A 17,935-nucleotide genomic window follows, 5' to 3' on the forward strand; every position below is an offset into this window, starting at 1 on the left:
CTAGAATACCATTTAGAATGTGAAAATACCCACCTTTTTCGCGATGTCTTCCTGCTTGACACGCTTGCGCTCATCCACCTTTCAGGTTTGTGACGTCACGATGTCACACATGTGGCTTAAGAGCAGGATCTGGGTACGAGATCCGGCTGCCATAGTAACGTGCTAAAGATCAAGGTTTTTTTTAAAAAATTTTTTATTCATTTACTTACTGTTTTACTCGTTTCGGTCGTTTCGCTTGTTTCGGGGGTTTCGTTTCGGTCGTTTCGTTGCGGTCGTTTCGGTCATCTCGGTGGTTTCGTTTCGTTGTTTCGGGTTTTAGTACATGCCGTGAAATCTGAGGATGTTCACAAGAATATTTTCAGCTTAAAATAGGCAGATAAATGGGAATATTTAGCCTCGGCCGGAAAAACGACATTATTATTTACAAAAGATTGTTGCAACCTCAATCTCGCATATAATATCCTTGGTCTTCGATGGAGTAAGTGCAAACAACGGACCGGTTTCTCGAGAATGAAGCGTTTAGCAGAAGTGATCATGAGTGCTCTTCTTGATAAATTGACAATCCAGTTATCTTTGTTGATGGTCTGAGCTAGCATCAAATTTATCATAAACCGTTGCAAACTTCCTTGAATGTCTTTCTTCAATGGTGGCACGAACTTAGTTTGTATTGTGATCGTCAGTAGTAGAATCGGGAATCTTAGAAGTTCCGGAATTTTCGGTTAATGATTCGTTTTTCGGAAATTCAATAATTCAGTCCGGATTTGTTGGAACCTTTCCCAGGAAATTTCCGTACCGTTTGTCCCCGTTTCGAAATTTCCAATTTTTGGTTGAATGGAAAGCGCCCCCGACACGAGCTTCCCTTTTCATCTAAGAGTCCCCCACCCCACCCCCGCGGGTCATTGATTCCGCCGATAAATGAGTGTTACAACGAGAAGAACCACCTTCAACTTTCGAAAATTGGAATCAACTTTTGCCAGTGAAGTACCGCATACTTTCGTTTGAATTAATTATTCGTAAGGTTGAATTATACGCCTTGATCATCACTTTCGTGTCAAACCGGTCAGGGGCGGCTGTAAGGAGATTGAACACTAGTCAGAAAACAAAAATGGCTGTTCAGGTGAGGTTGTGTTAGTGACTTGTCGTTTCAGCTGTTCCCTGGATTGAATCTGTTAAATGAATTGTTAACACCACCCGGAAATTTCTTGTAAATTAATTTTGATCTGGCAGAATGAGAGCTTAAGTCGATGTTTATTTTAATAAGATAAAGGAAAGAGAGAAACTATGACAAAATCACTTTCGTTTTGAAGTCTAGCACCTCGATAAAAATATTTAACGTGATGCTGTACAGCATTATAATCAGGCTTAAATTGTAAACTTATTACATGTAATGACCTCATTATGTGTTTGTGGACCTTGGCTATTTCACGTATGCCCTCTAACAGTGCGTAGATAGGTTATGTATTTATTTTGATATGTGTAGTAAGTGTGAGCTGGCGTGAGATTGAAATTTTCAATCCGAAACTCATGCATAAGGCGTGAGAATTGGCAGGTATACTTCCCTAGCTTAGCCTACCCTAACCTATTCCAGCTTATCCTACTCTACCCTACCCTACCGCACCCTAGCCTACCCTACCCTACCCTACACTATGCTACCCTACCCTACCCTACCCTACACTACACTACCCTACCCTACCCTACGCTACGCTATCCTACCCCACCCTACCCCACCTTACCCTACCCTACCCTACCCTACCCTACCCTATACTTCCCTACCCTACCCCACCTACGCTTCCCTACCCTACCCTACCCTACTCTACCCTACTCTACCCTACCCTACCTTACCCTACCCTACCCTATGCTACCCTATCCTATTCTATTATTTGACCAGCTCTCTGTGTTGGTGGGCGTAATATCTCTGAGGGTACAGTGGGCTCTAAACTTGCCCTTCCCGTGCTTTTTACCCCAGGTTCCTGTCCCTTAATGGTTCCCACTTCTTGATATTTTTTGCAGCTGCAAACATATTTTTATTACAATTTAATGACTACTACAAAGAATAAAAAATGTAAGCCATACACTGTATACATGTATGGACGATCTGTAAAGGGGTCAAAATTAAAAACAGACCACCAAAAGGGAAGAAAAATGAGAAAATAAATAAATTAATAACAACAACAATAATAATAATAGTAATAATGATAATAATAATAAATAAAATAAAATCCTCTCACCCTTCACATTAAATCATGACAAAAATAATTTTCTAGCTTTTGCCTTGAAAGCTCTCAGATTGGATTCACAGGAAGTGTCCAATGGCAGTTCATTCCATTTATCTATAATTCTATGAAAAATGAGAATTTTAGCACATCGATTCTAGCATATTTCATGCAAATGTTGCAAAATGTTTCTCTTGGCGGTTTCCACTGACCAACATAACAAAAATCCAGAAATTTTGGCTACAAATTTACATTCAGGAAGAATGTCTGATTCCATTTGCATTTTTACCAAACGAGACATTTCTGCAATTTTTGAATAAGTGGAACTCTTCCCTGCCTCTGATAAAATTTCTGCTACTTTACTCACCCTCCTGGGCCACAAGGCAGTGGATCTATTTACCCATAGCTCAGGGGTCTCTCTGTAGTTCAGCCTAAGTCCAAAGGGCTCATGTCAAATGTGCTTTTTTATAGGCATCCTTTAGACCATGCTGAGATCTTTGTTTTAAGGAATGTATTTTTTTAAATGAGGCGTTGAACTCGTGCATTCTAACTGCATGAAATTGTCTATTGATTGAAAGCTAAGCCAAAGTTTAATGTTAATACCATTCATCAAATAAAATCCTTATTTCTCTTTTATATCATTCTACAGGTTTCTTCTCTTGAAGTGGTGAAGTCAGCTGCAAAGAAGTTTGTTGATTTTGTCAACAATGGTCCTTCTCCATATCATGGTACAGTATCTGCAGTCTTCAGTTCTTGTCATAAAGTAGACAAAAATAATGATAACAGGTATTAAATAAATTACAACATTTAGAAATGGTATACTATTAAATTGATATACTGTAGTTGACACAATTCTTACAAAAATATATTTTCTCTCTGGTGGGAATGAAAGGGTAAAAAAATAACACTATCTTCAAACACAATATACAGCTCCAGAAAATTTCCAAACCCCCGAAACAACCAGGTGTATGCTATTTTAAAGTGGAATTTTTGGTGGGGAGTTCAAGCCAGGAAGATGTTTCATAAGAGCATTGTGGTATGGATATTTTCTGCCAGGACAATGCAATTTTTATAAGTGACATGTAAACTATAATTATATTAAATAACATAATTTTTGCACTTAAATGTAGTTTTTCTCCATGAGGAGAAATCCTAAGTATTACCTGTTAATTTTTTGTCAGTAATAACCGTGTTTATTATTCAGTCAATATTGCCAGCGTTTTTTTATTTCAGTTGTGAATGAGTGCAGAAAGGTGCTGACTTTAGCAGGTTTTAAAGAGCTCAAGGAAAGAGATCACTGGGATGTTAAACCTTCTGATAAGGTGAAATACTCCTTAGGCTTATGTCGAGATCACGCTGTCAGCTAGAATGTACATTCATAAATTTACTTACTTATACACAATAATTAATCCCATAACAGTATGGTCAACATTATGATAGCTTAAATTCAATAAATTGCATTTGTTTAATAATTAGTTTAAAAAAAAGACTCTGAGAATTTCTCATTTTCCCATGCGTGTGGTATGATGAACATGGCATCTTCTATGAAGCTTAAATGAACCATCACTCTTCATTTATCACCAAACAGTACACTCACAACATTGAAAATCCTAGCTTTATCCAGCATATGTGTCAATAATGGTGTTCTGATAAAAATGTCAAAATTTTTAACTGAAACAGAAAGTGAAAAAATTATTTGACAAAGTTACAACATTGACTTACAACATTGACTTACAATATTGACTTAGTATTCTATGGTTTTGACCTGTTGTTTGTGAAGAACAACCTTTTTTGAGAAAAAAGTTTTACTAAATATTTTTTGACGATTTTGTCCCTACTGGAACACCTCCATTATGATAGTCTTGCTCATTAAGGGACTCTCCTTAGCTCAGCAGATAGATCACCCACCTGGTACAATTGGGAGGCCATGGGTTAAAATCATAATAGGGATTTTTTTTTCTCCCCACCAGTAGGCAGGGGCGTACCAAGGGGGAGATCCTGGGGTGCCTGTGACCCCTTCTTTTGTAAGCCCTTTTTTGAGCAAACAACCTACAACAGGTGGCCAAAATGACATGACAATCTGGTGAGTGCCCTCACTTTGACACAGTGTGACCCCCCACTTTGAAAAATCCTGGCCATGCCCCTGGTAGGTTTTGCTTAAATTGTGTTTAACTTACTCTTATGATGTGATGGACATCAAGCATGACATGTACGTCCTTTTCATGACTCTGATTCTCCTGACTCTCCTCATAACTATTAAATGACATTCCGTTGCAGTCAATGAAACGTTTTTTTGACCACTGGAGTCAATCACATCTTGCAATCCAAATATCCTCCTCCTGTTTATTCTGAGTTGCTTTTGCTGATTTGCATTTCGACATAGCCACAGCTCAGAATTTTTTATTCTTACATGTTTTGTTTTTCATTTCTGAATCAGTATTTTGTGACAAGAAATCAATCAACAATCATTGCATTTGCCGTGGGTGGAAAGTACACTCCTGGTAATGGTTTTAGTATTGTTGGTGCGCACACAGATAGTCCATGCCTCAAGGTATGAGTTAAGATCTATCCATGTTTAACCTATGAATAATAGTTAATTTGAAATTAATAGCGGGTAATTTTACACATATTTATAAATCGTACACTGCTCATGTACCAGTATACTGCCTTCATTGATTATTTTGGCCGCGCGTTTCAAGACATTTATTTATTTATTTTGTTATAGTCAGAGTTAGTTTTTTTAATGAATGTTATATTATTATTTGCATGAAAGTCATTGAACTTATGGTTGTACATAAAAAAGATGTTCAGTCATCTTTCATTTTGAAAATGTTCTTTAACCAGGGTTTAAACCATGATCTTAATACTATTGGCAACTCTAAACATGATTTAATGCTGTTTTTTAGAAGAAGGTGCAAGTTTATGCTAGAAATTTCAAGAAGTTGCTGGAAATGAGGAGACTCTACTAGTTAATGCTGAAAACAAAATTCAGTTAATTAATTGATTTCGTTCAAGTTTTGTCCACAAAAGGACAGTAGAAAAAGCTTAAACTTTTGCACAACATATTTTGGATGACCTTCTTTAATCTGTTAATGAGCAGTCAAGAGTATTTGTAACAATTACATGTAGAGTTTTATAACCCCTATGAACCAAACTGTTATTTTTAAGTTACACAATATAATATTATATATTAACTACTGGGTCCTAAAAGTTTTTTCTGTGAACACTGTACTTTATAATGAATAACCTTTAGGCTGATTTGTTACTAATAAATATGGTATGTACTCAGCTGTTTATTCTAAGTCTGCTGTTTTATTTATAACAGGTGAAGCCCAATTCCAAGAAGAACAGCAATGGCTACCAACAGGTGGGCGTGGAGTGTTATGGAGGAGGAATCTGGGCAACATGGTTTGACAGGGATTTAAAACTCGCAGGCAGAGTCATGATCAAGGTATTGTACATAATACAAGGTCAGGGTAAAAGTGAAGAATGATCATTGCAGTAAATTTTCCAATTTAAGCAATTGGAAAGAAGAAGCCTGAAAAAACTCATCAGGGCTTCAACGGGATTTGAACCCGTGACCTCCGCAAGACCGGTGTGATGCTCTACCAACTGAGCTATGAAGCCACACATTGGGAGCGGGGTTAATTAATGTGTGGCTTCATAGCTCTGTTGGTAGAGCATCGCAGCGGTATTGAGGAAGTCATGGGTTCAAATCCTGTTGAAACCCTGATTTTTTCAGGCTTCTTCTTTCCAATTGCTTAAATTGGAAAATTTACTGCAATGACCAATCTTCACTTTCATCTACAACTGTAGTTCAAATATGAATTATTTCATATATACTTCACATCACAGGGTGGGTGTGTTTAAAACACGAAATGGCAACATGGCATTACGGTTAGCCTACATGTAAATATCACTTACTCAACAAGTAAGGGTTACCCTAGTTTACAGACATCCGTATCCCACATGTACTGACTCCTACTCGAAGTGCCATTTCATCATTTTGCCATTTCTTGTTTTAAACAGGCACATACAGAGGTCTTGTTTTTTACAGTCACTCAGAAGGGGTCAAATGGTATAAAACATACTTCTGATCACTATTTTAAAGGGGGTACATGTATTGGTTAATGACTATATGAATTTAAAACAGGTTCATGAAATCTAGGCTCTTAACTTCAAATTGGCATCAGAGCAACAGTAATGGCAAAATCATTGCTACATAACAAGACTTAAATGACTTCTCTAAGCCTTATAAGTAACACTTTCATAAGCTTGAAAAAGTCAGGACGATGGTTTTTAAGTTTCATCAATATATTTATTGTAGTTCTGACATAATTAATCTTCTCCAGTGTTGCCCATCCATACAACTATTTGGCTTTTTTTTTTGTTTTTTTCTTTTGTATAAAGCCATCTGAATTATTTCAGTAATTGATTGATTGCATGGCCAGTTGGGAGGTGCTGAAATTGCTTACAATATTGTGTGATGTATTTAAGTATGATTTGAATCAGTGTGTTTCGTGAGTGTCTTTGGTATGTACAGCTGTTGACCCTCTCCACAAAGACCTCCCTAGGCTAGAATTAACCAGCCATTGTCGAGAGTTAGTTGTTTGAGAGAATAGAGTATATGGATCTGCAGGTGGAACTTGGGATGAAAAATCTTGGCCATTATGGAGAGTTGGCCAGACATTGAAGAGACTTAATATCAACTTGATATAGGGGTCTGCAGTTGGTATTATTGTGGACTATAAATTGCAGTTTTTTCACATTAATTTTTGTCAGGGCTCGAAAAAAATTTGAATTCCAACTTGCCCTTCGGACAAGTATCTCTTAAAGTTTGCTTGCCCATGGCAAGTCTTAGTTTGCCCTTTTAATGATTTAGTTGGCGGATGACTTGCTTGGTCTCTTGCCCATTGGGCAAGTGAGAGTGTAAAGTTACTTGCCCAGAAGGAAAATCTACTTGTCCAGGGCAATGGGACGGCACTTTTTTCGAGCCCTGTTTGTAACTTAATAAATTATATAAAAATTATATAAAGAAGTTATTGTACGCATTAATTTGTGTTTAGACTGGATATCTCTCATCTTTTGGTTTAAATTCACAGAGAGGTGATAAACTGGAACACCATCTTGTTCACGTCAACCGACCAATCATGAGAGTCCCACACCTGGCCATCCATCTACAGCGTGATATCAATGACAAATTCTCACCAAATAAAGAAACACACATGTGAGTACCAGAGTACCAAGTACATGTATGCAGCACTGTACAAACCTGTTGGAAGATCAAGGAAGCAGCATGTTAAATTAATCTAGGTTACTTTATACCTACTTGTAGTGCAAATACAGAAGGAATTTCACCAGGAATAACTTGTAACACTCATCTTGCAATAAAATTACGATTTCAAATTTTCCAGACAAGGAGAAATTGTAAAACCTATGTTGTGGCAAGAATTTTGTATCTGAAAAGCAATCATAATGGTGAGAGATGCAGCAGCGTAGCAGGTTGGATTCCAGCTTGAGCAGTCCAGGTTCAACCAATGCCAGGTCATGACCTTGTGTTCTTAGACAAGACATGTAACTCCCACAGCGCCTCTCTCCACCGAGGTTTAAAATGGGTACCGGCAAATATACTGGCATGGGGAGAACCCTGCAAAGGAGTAAAAATCCTCCATGCTAAGGTCTTCCAAGTCACTTCATGCCATGAAAACTGGGATAAGCTCTCTGGCAGTATGGACCATTTGGCTCAACACAGACTTTACCTTGTAGTGATATAAGATAATTTTATGATAACTAGTAAAAGTTTGAATTTTTGTCAGAATGGAGATGATTATCCTTTGTTCATTATTTGCTTGTCAGTGCTCCCATCTTGTCAACATGTGTGTATGAAGGGTTAGTAAATAAATCAACCACAGATGAGAACGGTAGCAGTGACACAGCATCAGAGGAAACCACATGCAGGGTGAGTCCTGACCTTAATTGTTCTAATTTGAAAAAAATTCAACCCAGAAATATGGTTATTGAACAAGCATGAGGTTAAGACGGCTGCACGGGATATTGTCATTAGTTCTTTTTTGTGTGTTTGTGAGCCACTGGATGCAGGTGAGGGCCTTCAGTACACAAAGGAAAGAATGAGACCAGTATCCAGACAGCTTGACCAAACAAGCTCAGTCAGCCTTGAAAGATTAAGCCCCATCTTTCCTACATGTTCTGATTCATCTTGGCCGCTCACAGATCAAGCTAGTCCTGCAATAAACTCTTTACTTTACTTTACTTTGCTTTAATCATTTTCTCAACAGAAATACATACATATTCATATATATAAAGCTGAGGGGGAAAGCCAAACACAGGAACAAGTTCCCTTAAAATGGCCACCCAAACCACAAAAAAAAAAAAAAATTAAATATAAATATAATAGTAAAAGCAATAAAACCGGAAATAATAATAATAATAATAATAATAATAATAATAATAATAATAATAATGATAATAATGATAATAGAAGAAGTCGAGTCATTATTCATTTATAAACTTAAGCAAACAGTTTCTCTGGTTTTGCAGGGCCTGGCAGTAACATGATTATAATTTGGATGTAACTTGGATATTAATAAGGGGTTAATACAGTCACATAACATGGGCAGATCCACGATTTTTCAAGTGGGTGTGGGGTGGCTGGTATCTCGGTGTTTGAGAATTATTAAGGGACATGCTCCCAAAATGTTTCAATTTGATAAATTGGAACCTAATTGAAAACCATTACACTAGAAATACTAGCAAAGCCTCAAAGTATAAATTATGATGAGATACCTGTCCAGAGAGTTTGCCTTTGTTTCTGCCATAATGGATACAATTTTTAAAATTTTTTTTTCTTTTAATTTTTTGCTCTTCCAATGAGGGAGTGGCTAGCCACCCAATTTCCCACCCCTTCCTAAATCTGCCTCTGTATAATTATTTCTTTGTTTCTTCAGAGTGACAGTCACCAGTCCTTGTTGATCAAACTTCTAACAGAGGAGATTAGTTGTGAGAAACAGAACATCTTGGACTTTGACCTGCACCTGGCCGACACCCAACCCGCTGTAAGTACAACTGTGTAGTACATAGATATCTCTCTAACTTGTGTTGAGATGCTCATTAAAAGTCAAATAACCTTTATTAATAATTCTTGAAATGATGAAGACCATTGATAGAGTTTGATGTCTTAACTTCTTTTATAGTTCTCACTGAATGGTTTGTCAAGTTTCTGTAGCTTGAAGCGCCCTATTCTCTCAGGCTCCACTCCAGGAGGGGAAGTGTGTACATCATAGTTATGCTACCCTCCTCTCCCCCTCAGTCTTTTTGTCCAGTTTGCTCAACACTTGAAAATTGAAAACATTTATAGTTGTTTTCCTTGATGTACGTTGCTGTTTTTATAGACCTTGGGAGGTGCATTAGAAGAGTTTATTTTCTCACCAAGACTGGACAATCAAGTCAGCTGTTTCTGTGCTCTTCAGGTACAACCTACATGGATATTGCACTTGAAATCTATGCTGCACCAAGCAAAATATTAATATTTTATGGCTTTATGTCACATTGTTCTGCACTAGATTGTGACAGTGTATCTTATCTAAAGCACGAATTTGCTGCGAGTGTTACTTGCTGCTGTAGGACGACAAGCTGCATGGCGACTCCATCACAGTTTACTCCAGTAACAGTTTGTACAAATGTAAGACCCCAAGAATCCACATGTTAATGAAAACTTGCCTTGAGCCAAATCAGTCCTTCAAGCTAAGGCAGGTTCATATTGTACATTTTTTGGGTGTTAATTTCCAAACTCAACTTTCTATAAAAGCAGCTGGCTGCTTTTGAATAGTATGATTCCATCCCTGAAGGTCACCAGCCTTCATCTTGATCAGATATAACTTCATTCCAGTTGGCTAATGATCCATGATTTATCTGTATTTAGAAAACATCCCTATGATGATATGCGTGCTGATTGGTTTAAAATTGTGTTTCTATAACTTGATAGAAACACAGAACTGGCACAAGCTGGTGACATAATGATGGCGCAAGCAAAGAGGATTTACATTTTGATGATCAAAGTAAACAAGCTGTTTTCTTTTTTTCGCATGGTGTTTTGTAAAAGAAATAGAAACATGTTTTCTGTGTTTCTATTGAGTTTTTAAGTAGGGTTCTACTAGTGTACTAATGTAAATGCTGCAATCTTATTGGCTGAGCTACTTGTATACTATCAGCCATTAGAGTGCAGTGGCTGGAGGTCATCTACGAAATGGTGATGTTTTTTTCTTTTTAACAACGTTTTGGAGGAATATTTTCATGCAAATGGATAATTAAATTCCTGAGAAGACTAAAAGAAAAACATAAATGGCTTTTTGGCTTTAAAAATTGTGAAATTATTGAAAAAAAAAGTAATGCGCACGCACAACTTCAATTTCAAATGACGATTCAATCTGTGCAATCTTTCTAAGGCACAAACTTTAATAATACATCGATAAGTAATTGGAAACCATTATCTGAAGTAAATTTCAGTTAGAATTCTACTAATTAAAAATAATTAGATTATTCGCTCTCAATTTCTATGAGGTGATAGTTGATTTGGTTTTTGGCCTCATCAACTATTACCACTCAGGGAAGTTCGGGAGAACTCTAGAATAGTGTGGAAACACTTGCCTGTCAGCTCATGTTCCTACAGCTGCATTTCCTGTTCTCCCAAACTTCGACTCATGTTTCTATTTATCAATTAGATTATGACCTCACAAAGAAGAAGCTTCCAGTTATCTAACAAGCGCTCTCTGCTACAATGCTCACTACAGTGAGTAGCGTAGCCAATCAGAGAACACCTTTCGTGATAGAACACTAATAGATTTATACTAAATCTTGATAGGAACACGGAGAACATGTTTTCTATTTCTTAAAAAAGATATCCCAAATGAAACACTTGCTATGAATATGCAATCCAAATCTCTAAGTCTTATATGCTATGACTAACAAGCTTAACTTTAGCCAAGCATTGAACATGTCGTATTATGCCAGTGGAAGTTCTTCCAGTCTAAATGTAGAGTAAATATTTAAAAGTAATAATTATGCAATTCAGGGCAATTTTGTGATTTATTGATGATTGGTATTGTGGAATTGTTTTAAATTACAGGGCCTTGTTCAGTCCCTAGAAGGCTCATCTCTGGCTACAGATCCTAACATTCGTGTTATAGCTTTGTATGACAATGAGGAGGTAAGCTGATAGAGTGCTTTTCGATTGACTAAAGCCAAAACCAAAGTAATTACTCTCACTAATCAATCACAAAGAACACAGACAATCCACTGAACCAATCAAAACTCAAGGTAATTAGTATTACATGTAGCAGACCCAAGGCACAGAAAACATGTGCAAGTGAGTCACGATTGGTTTTGGTTTTACTTCTGTTTGGTTTTAATAGTGGCATAAGTTATTTAAGCCAGTCGTGTAGCGTAGTGAGCCAGTGATGCAAAACCGTTTACTTTTTGACACTCAAATGGAAAGTGCTCAATGCAAGTATACAATAAATTATTGTTAACCAGTGTTATAGTATGGGTTTTTGTCGGCAACAAGTAAGTTTTTCGAGAAATATAAATGGCAAATATTTCTGTTGTTACAATAATCACCATCCAACTTGCCATTAAATTAAATGAAGTTTCTGAGACAATTCCTAATTCCCTCTATGAGATGCACATACCGGGAATCATGGTGCATGAAGTAGTATTCATCATCTTGGATTGGATATTTGTTTTGATGAATACAACTACCATGATGCCCTGCAGATGAGTCTCGTAGAGGGAATAGGCCATTACAGCTGACCATGTTGAGCAGCACATGCAGCTTGGTTTTCTGTAGCAATAGGTTGGCCATCAAGAGGAAAGAACCCATTTTGCAGTTCCATGCGAAGTGATCACGCCTTTGAGCAAAAGCAAGGCTTGAGTTGACTTTGTTATGATACAAATTAACGTTGATACTTTTTGAATGAAAATTATCCTATCACCATACTAACTAGTGCCTGATGGTCAACCCTAACCTCACTTTCATACAGAGGCCAGGGTACATTTCACTAAACCGTAAAATGGTCTAGACGTTTCTGGTATGGTTAGAATAGGAGCAACTACGTTAGATTTTTACAAGAACAGCTCAGGTGGCTGGTAAATAGATTTTGAAATATTCCTAATACCTAAACTAATGTGCCGAAACTTTGCAGTTCTGGTTCTTCAATCTTTATATGCAGTGCACTATTTACTGTTTCGTTGGTCAATCATGTACAATGTCTTCGCTATAGGTTGGTTCACAGAGTGCTCAAGGTGCAGGCTCCATGCTAACAGAGCATATTTTGCGTCGTCTGTCAGTAGGTATGTGTTTGAAACATTCATCATTTATTATTTCATCGTAATTCATTTCTCCAATCATATATGTGTACCATTTTGACGGAGGAATTAATATTGGGATCACACAAAGGAAGTATAAGCTTTGGATGTTGAATAACTCATGACTGTGTTCTCAATAATGCAGGTGGAAACTCAACCAGTTTTGAGGAAGCAATTCCCAAGTCATTTCTTCTCAGTGCGGACCAGGCCCATGCAGTTCATCCAAACTATTCGTATGTACACTGTATAATCCAGTAGCTTGCTCCTAGTAAATTGATTCGTCATAATTAATATTTACTTCTTATTTAATGAACATGCAGCAGACAATCCTCATGGTGTACTGCATTCAGTCGAAGCTCTCGTAAGCGGACACCCCTCGGGACGCGAAAAAAGTGTCCGTAACTGGAGCTGGCCGCTTACGAGAATGGTTCTCGTAAGCGGCCACTAGAGGTGTAGGGGATAGATGGCTGCTTACGGGAGCTTATACAGCTAACAATAAATACAGTACCGTATTGGAAATACAAAAAAATATGGATGACGACTAAACAGACACTGAAATATGGTACTGTAATTACTGTAAAATCATTGTGACGAACGGCGATGTGAAGTTGATTGATAAAAACAAGATACAGAGATTGTTAATAGGATTTTCTTTGAGGTGTCCGCTTACGGAAGCTTAAAAACAGGGAAAAGTCCAGCTCGTAATCTCTGAAAGTGTCCGCGGCCGCTTACGGGAATGTCCGCTTACGAGAATGTAAAAATACAGAGTTTGTATGGGAGTTAAAACGGGGTTTCAAACAAGGTGGCCGTAAGTAGAGCTGTCCGCTTACGAGAGTGTCCGTTAAGAGAGCTTCGACTGTATCCGCGATTTGATTGGTTCTCTCATCAATTAGTTATGAGGCGCGGTGGCCTCATGGTTAGTGCGCTCGTCTCCGGATCAAGCGGTCCGGGTTCGAGCTCTGGTCGGGGACATTGCGTTGTGTTCTTGGGCAAGACACTTTACTCTCACGTTTTCTCTCTTCACCTAGGTGTATGTATGGGTCCCGGTGAATTCAGTGCTGGGGGTAATCCTGCGATGGGCTAGCATCCCATCCAGGGGGGAGTAGAAACACTCCTAGTCGCTTCATACTACAGAAACCAGGATAAGCTCCGGCCTAATGAGCCACTTGGCTCGTATGCATAAACCACGATATTTGTACATGCATTGCCATGGGAACAAGATTCCATCAACTCAACCTGTAAGCAACAGGTTGAGTGGAAATTGCCAAACTGGGAATTGTGCTAAAATTTGATCCACAAGTTGCAGCTTACTTTTCAAATTTCACGAATAGTTTCCAGTATGGTGATTCGAAGTTTGTCATAGTCTGTTGATAAAAAGTTGACTGCAGAAACTATTCCTTTCTCCCTCTCTCCCTCAGACAATGAAGTGGTATTAGGGTATTTCATTTGCCACGATAAATATGAAAACCGGAACTTGTTAAACTACAACAGAACTTGGCAACTTGTTAGAGCTAAAGCAAATTTGAACGAAAAGTTGCCAGTTCCTTAATACAACTGTCAATCTATCAAAACATATTGTGGTGTTCTTCAAATGATCCTTCGTTGTGACTCTTGAATGTTTTTTTTTTTTTTCGTTCCTGTATTATGTTGTATATTTTCAATCTTGGAAAACGTTCAGTATTAGCTCGTAGATTGTTCTTGGAAGCGTGACATTCCATTCGCGAACCGAACTCAATTAATGACCACGTGCATATTCCAGACATTTACAAAATGCTAAATTAATCCCTAGCGAGTTCCTCACATTCTTATAAACATCTCATTTACATTTAGACGCCGTTAACATTCATTTCGTCACTGAAGAAGGTTATAGTATTTTAGTCGAAACGTCTATTTTTAAGATTTTTAAGTCAGTGACAACAATTTTTAAGATTTTATAGCTCGCTGGTCGTTATTCAATAGTAAAGGTACACTGCCAGTCTTGAATTTGATCACCAATAATTGCACAGTTTGGTTCCATCATTTGTGAAGACCTCTCTAAAATTAATGAAAAGTAAATTAATGAACAAATAAGGCTATGCGAAGACTTATCCAGTATGTCATGTTTTGGCAAGACATATTCTAATGTGTTTATGTATCATGATTTCTTTTTCAGAGATAAACATGAAGAAAATCATAAACCTGCTCTCCACAAGGTGAGAAATACAAATATTTGAATGACTGAACTTTTCTTCAGGTTCAACTGGACAGTTGTAAGATGGAGTTTCAACTTTAATGATATATGATTAGGATACACTCCAGGAATTATTACAGTAACTTTACAAAAACTTGTACAGCTCAAGGCTCTGATAATCAATTGTCCTACACCTTTCTGCATTGCCAGCGGGTGGGTGCCTAGAGAACGTGAATAACAAATAGCAGATAGTTAGTTAATATGGGATATTAACGAATCAGATTGAATGAGACTATGGTTAGCCTGCGTAGCACGCACTTGCATTGAGTCATTAATTATCAATTATTACTATTGAGAGCTATAAGCACTCTCGATTCAGTGCTTCTTCGGCTTGCTAATGGAGTGCTGTTTAACAATTATTCCACGAGTACCCCTTGGATGTGAGATGGTAGATAGCCAACGAGGCGCGTATAGCACTGAGATGGCTATAATCAGTCATCTCATATCCAACAAGCGCGAATGGAATAATCGTTTTATTTAAAACGCCCCCAAAATATAGAAAACTAGACTAAAATAAGAAACGGGATGTAAGACTGCCAGAGAGTTTTAATAAACTACTTATTATTTGCTCTTTGCCAGTTCTAGACAGCTGTGGTGTGTAGGTGTTTAGCAGGGAATGAAAAACTTCTGTTTTTGTCGATGCCCTGGCACAGTGAATGCTAGCAAACTTATTGACTTGTTTAGTGTAACTGATTTATTTTCAATTCCAACAAGGGTCCAGTGATAAAGATTAACAGCAATCAGCGATATGCAACAACAGCTGTGTCGTCAAGTGTTGTAAGGCTGATCGCAGAGAAGAGCAGTGTGCCAATACAGGTAGAGAACTTACTTGTTTTGAAGGCAATGAATTTGGAAGAGACCACCAACTTAACGTGAGGATACATGTGAAGACGCATGCAGCTTAAGAGAGATTAGTGTTTGGCACGCGTGCGAAATGTAAGACAAACACGCGAGTGGATTAGGAAAAACTCGAGTTTCTGGCCACTTTGTTTGTGCTCAGCAGCAAACATTATTGATTGATTAATTGTTTGAACTCAAGACGGATAGAGGCACGATTGATCACTTGTTAGATTGGTTGACTGATTGATAGATTGTTTGATTGGTTGATTGATTGATCGATTTATAGATTGATTGATTGATTGACTGACTGATTGATTGATTGATTGATTGATTGATTGATTGATTGATAGATTGGTTGATTGGTTGGTTGGTTAGTTGGTTGATTAATTGATTGATTCTTAAGTGTTTTTTTTTTCTTGCGTCCTTGTATCACAGGAAGTTTGTGTACGAAATGATTCTCCTTGTGGATCCACTATTGGACCAATACTCTCCGCCAAGCTTGGTCTTTTGACTTTAGGTTTGTGATTTAGATACTTACGCGTTCTGCGCTGAAAATAAAGAGAATGATCGCCAAGCAAGGAGAGTTTCCTTCAGAGAGTAGTAAGTTACTCCCCTGAGGAACTACTTTTTTGTTTTTGTTTTTTCAGGCTTTTCCTACTTGCCTCTTAGTACTTACGTGAACTTAAGCTCGTTTCACCTGGAATACAACTCACGATCAAGTCGTGATTTCTCTATAATGCCATTTCTAGAACTGATAGAAACTAGCTAAGATAATTGATATGTTCATATTCTTCTTTGTTTAATCTGCTTCTAGATATCGGAGGCCCGCAGCTCGCTATGCACTCCATCCGTGAGATGTGCTGCTCATCCATTATTCACCAAGAGACTCAACTTTTCAAGGTGACCACTTCGAATTCTGTCAAAAACTGTTCTTTTCTGCTGTTCTGAGTTGTCACGCAACGTAGTGCTGTGTTGGGGAGAAGTTTTACGTGACAAGCCAATGAACTGGATTCTTTTTAAACGGTTTTGAGGGAATTAACAAATTCCATTTTTTTAATTGTTCTATTTTCTCTACAGAATTACTTCGAGACACTTCAATCAGTGCTAGAGTCCGTTGCAGGAGCTGACTAAAATCAAACGAGTGTCACTGCTTGAGTTTAGTCACGGTTACTTAGCGGTGTTGCAACTCTCCCAGCAATCTTGATCTCTCTTTCTTTCTATGTTTGTGTTTTTTTTCATCGATAGAAAGTTTAACAGTAAGAAGAGACAGGTTTTTTTGTGTCAAATTACCTTTCTCACGGTCTAGTAATTTATCCTTAAACAAACGAGAAAGACCATGTTTGACCACATTTCCAAACACCGAGGAAAGAGTTGAAAATAAGACGCGCAGCGGGGTATTTTTGACGAACTTCGAGGTGTTCGGAAATGTGGTCAAGCATGTCTTGAGAGTTTGATATATGTTCTCAATCGAAACTAAAACTAGGGAGTAAATGGAGAAATAAAGTCGTAAAATCTACGCTAATTAAGATCAGATATCCAAACACCGTCACGGTCATGATTTCTTTTGGCTAAACTTGATGAATTATTAATGAGTTTGAGAACATAGTTTACTTGGACGTCACGCATTAAGTGTAGCCACTATGTTAAAACAGAACAGCATTGCGTGACAACCCAGCTAGGACAACTAGCAGCAAGCTGAGCCGAGAGGTGTTTTCTTATCTTGTTGTACTCAGGGCACGAAGCCAAAACACGGAATAAAACAACTTGTGAAATAATAGAGTGTGATGATAATAAATATAAAGCTAGTTGTGTTGGAATACATTCTGTGTTGCTGTTTACGGTCAAAGACAGTTCTACCCGGGGTTCGAGGTTACTCCCTCTCAGCACTCCCTCCTCTCCCCGAGTAAAAGCGAGCGGGGTTCTTCTTCTTCCAAACCCGTTCGCAGGCTCTCTCTCCTCTGCCTCCCTATGTTGGAACCGAGGGATGCTGAGTAGAGAGAGCCTGGGAACGAGGTTGTTCTTCTCCATGTTGTCTTAAAGGAGAATTCGTTGAAACTATTAGAGCATGACGACAAGACAATTTCGCACTAGACACAAAAAAAGACTATAGAAAACCCCATGATAGGGTTTATAGGGCTTTATTTGCAGTATTTCACTTACTAAGAGGTTTGACTATAAAATGTTAACTCGATAAACACCTTGCATCTGTGAATCCCTTTTCTGGTCAGCATTCGGCGGAGGTGAAGGAAAAACAGGTTGCTAATAATCTTGA

The 17,935-nt window shown here is 37.9% G+C and overlaps 1 protein-coding gene across 7 annotated transcripts in view; it reads left to right on the plus strand.

The window, feature by feature from the left end:
- The first annotated feature begins 897 nt into the window (after positions 1-897).
- LOC145486656 (aspartyl aminopeptidase-like) overlaps positions 898-17,935 on the plus strand; it is a 108,725-nt gene continuing 91,687 nt past the window's right edge. For 2 of the 7 annotated variants that reach the window (XM_081465360.1, XM_081465358.1), the window contains exons 1-16: positions 898-1,117; positions 2,863-2,941; positions 3,447-3,535; positions 4,651-4,764; positions 5,539-5,664; positions 7,316-7,440; positions 8,070-8,172; positions 9,179-9,286; positions 9,623-9,700; positions 11,356-11,436; positions 12,509-12,578; positions 12,739-12,826; positions 14,746-14,785; positions 15,538-15,639; positions 16,099-16,180; positions 16,478-16,563. In XM_081465360.1, the coding sequence (XP_081321486.1) occupies positions 1,106-1,117; positions 2,863-2,941; positions 3,447-3,535; positions 4,651-4,764; positions 5,539-5,664; positions 7,316-7,440; positions 8,070-8,172; positions 9,179-9,286; positions 9,623-9,700; positions 11,356-11,436; positions 12,509-12,578; positions 12,739-12,826; positions 14,746-14,785; positions 15,538-15,639; positions 16,099-16,180; positions 16,478-16,563 (1,383 nt within the window). In that variant the 5' untranslated portion in view covers positions 898-1,105. Of the gene's footprint in view, positions 1,118-2,862; positions 2,942-3,446; positions 3,536-4,650; positions 4,765-5,538; positions 5,665-7,315; positions 7,441-8,069; positions 8,173-9,178; positions 9,287-9,622; positions 9,701-11,355; positions 11,437-12,508; positions 12,579-12,738; positions 12,827-14,745; positions 14,786-15,537; positions 15,640-16,098; positions 16,181-16,477; positions 16,564-16,740; positions 17,670-17,935 lie in introns of those variants that run through there. The other 5 variants (XM_081465361.1, XM_081465363.1, XM_081465359.1 and 2 more) reach the window with 4 other exon arrangements.

This window comes from Orbicella franksi, chromosome 5 (genome assembly GCF_964199315.1).
Source record: "Orbicella franksi chromosome 5, jaOrbFran1.1, whole genome shotgun sequence".
Taxonomy (NCBI): Eukaryota; Metazoa; Cnidaria; class Anthozoa; order Scleractinia; family Merulinidae; genus Orbicella; species Orbicella franksi.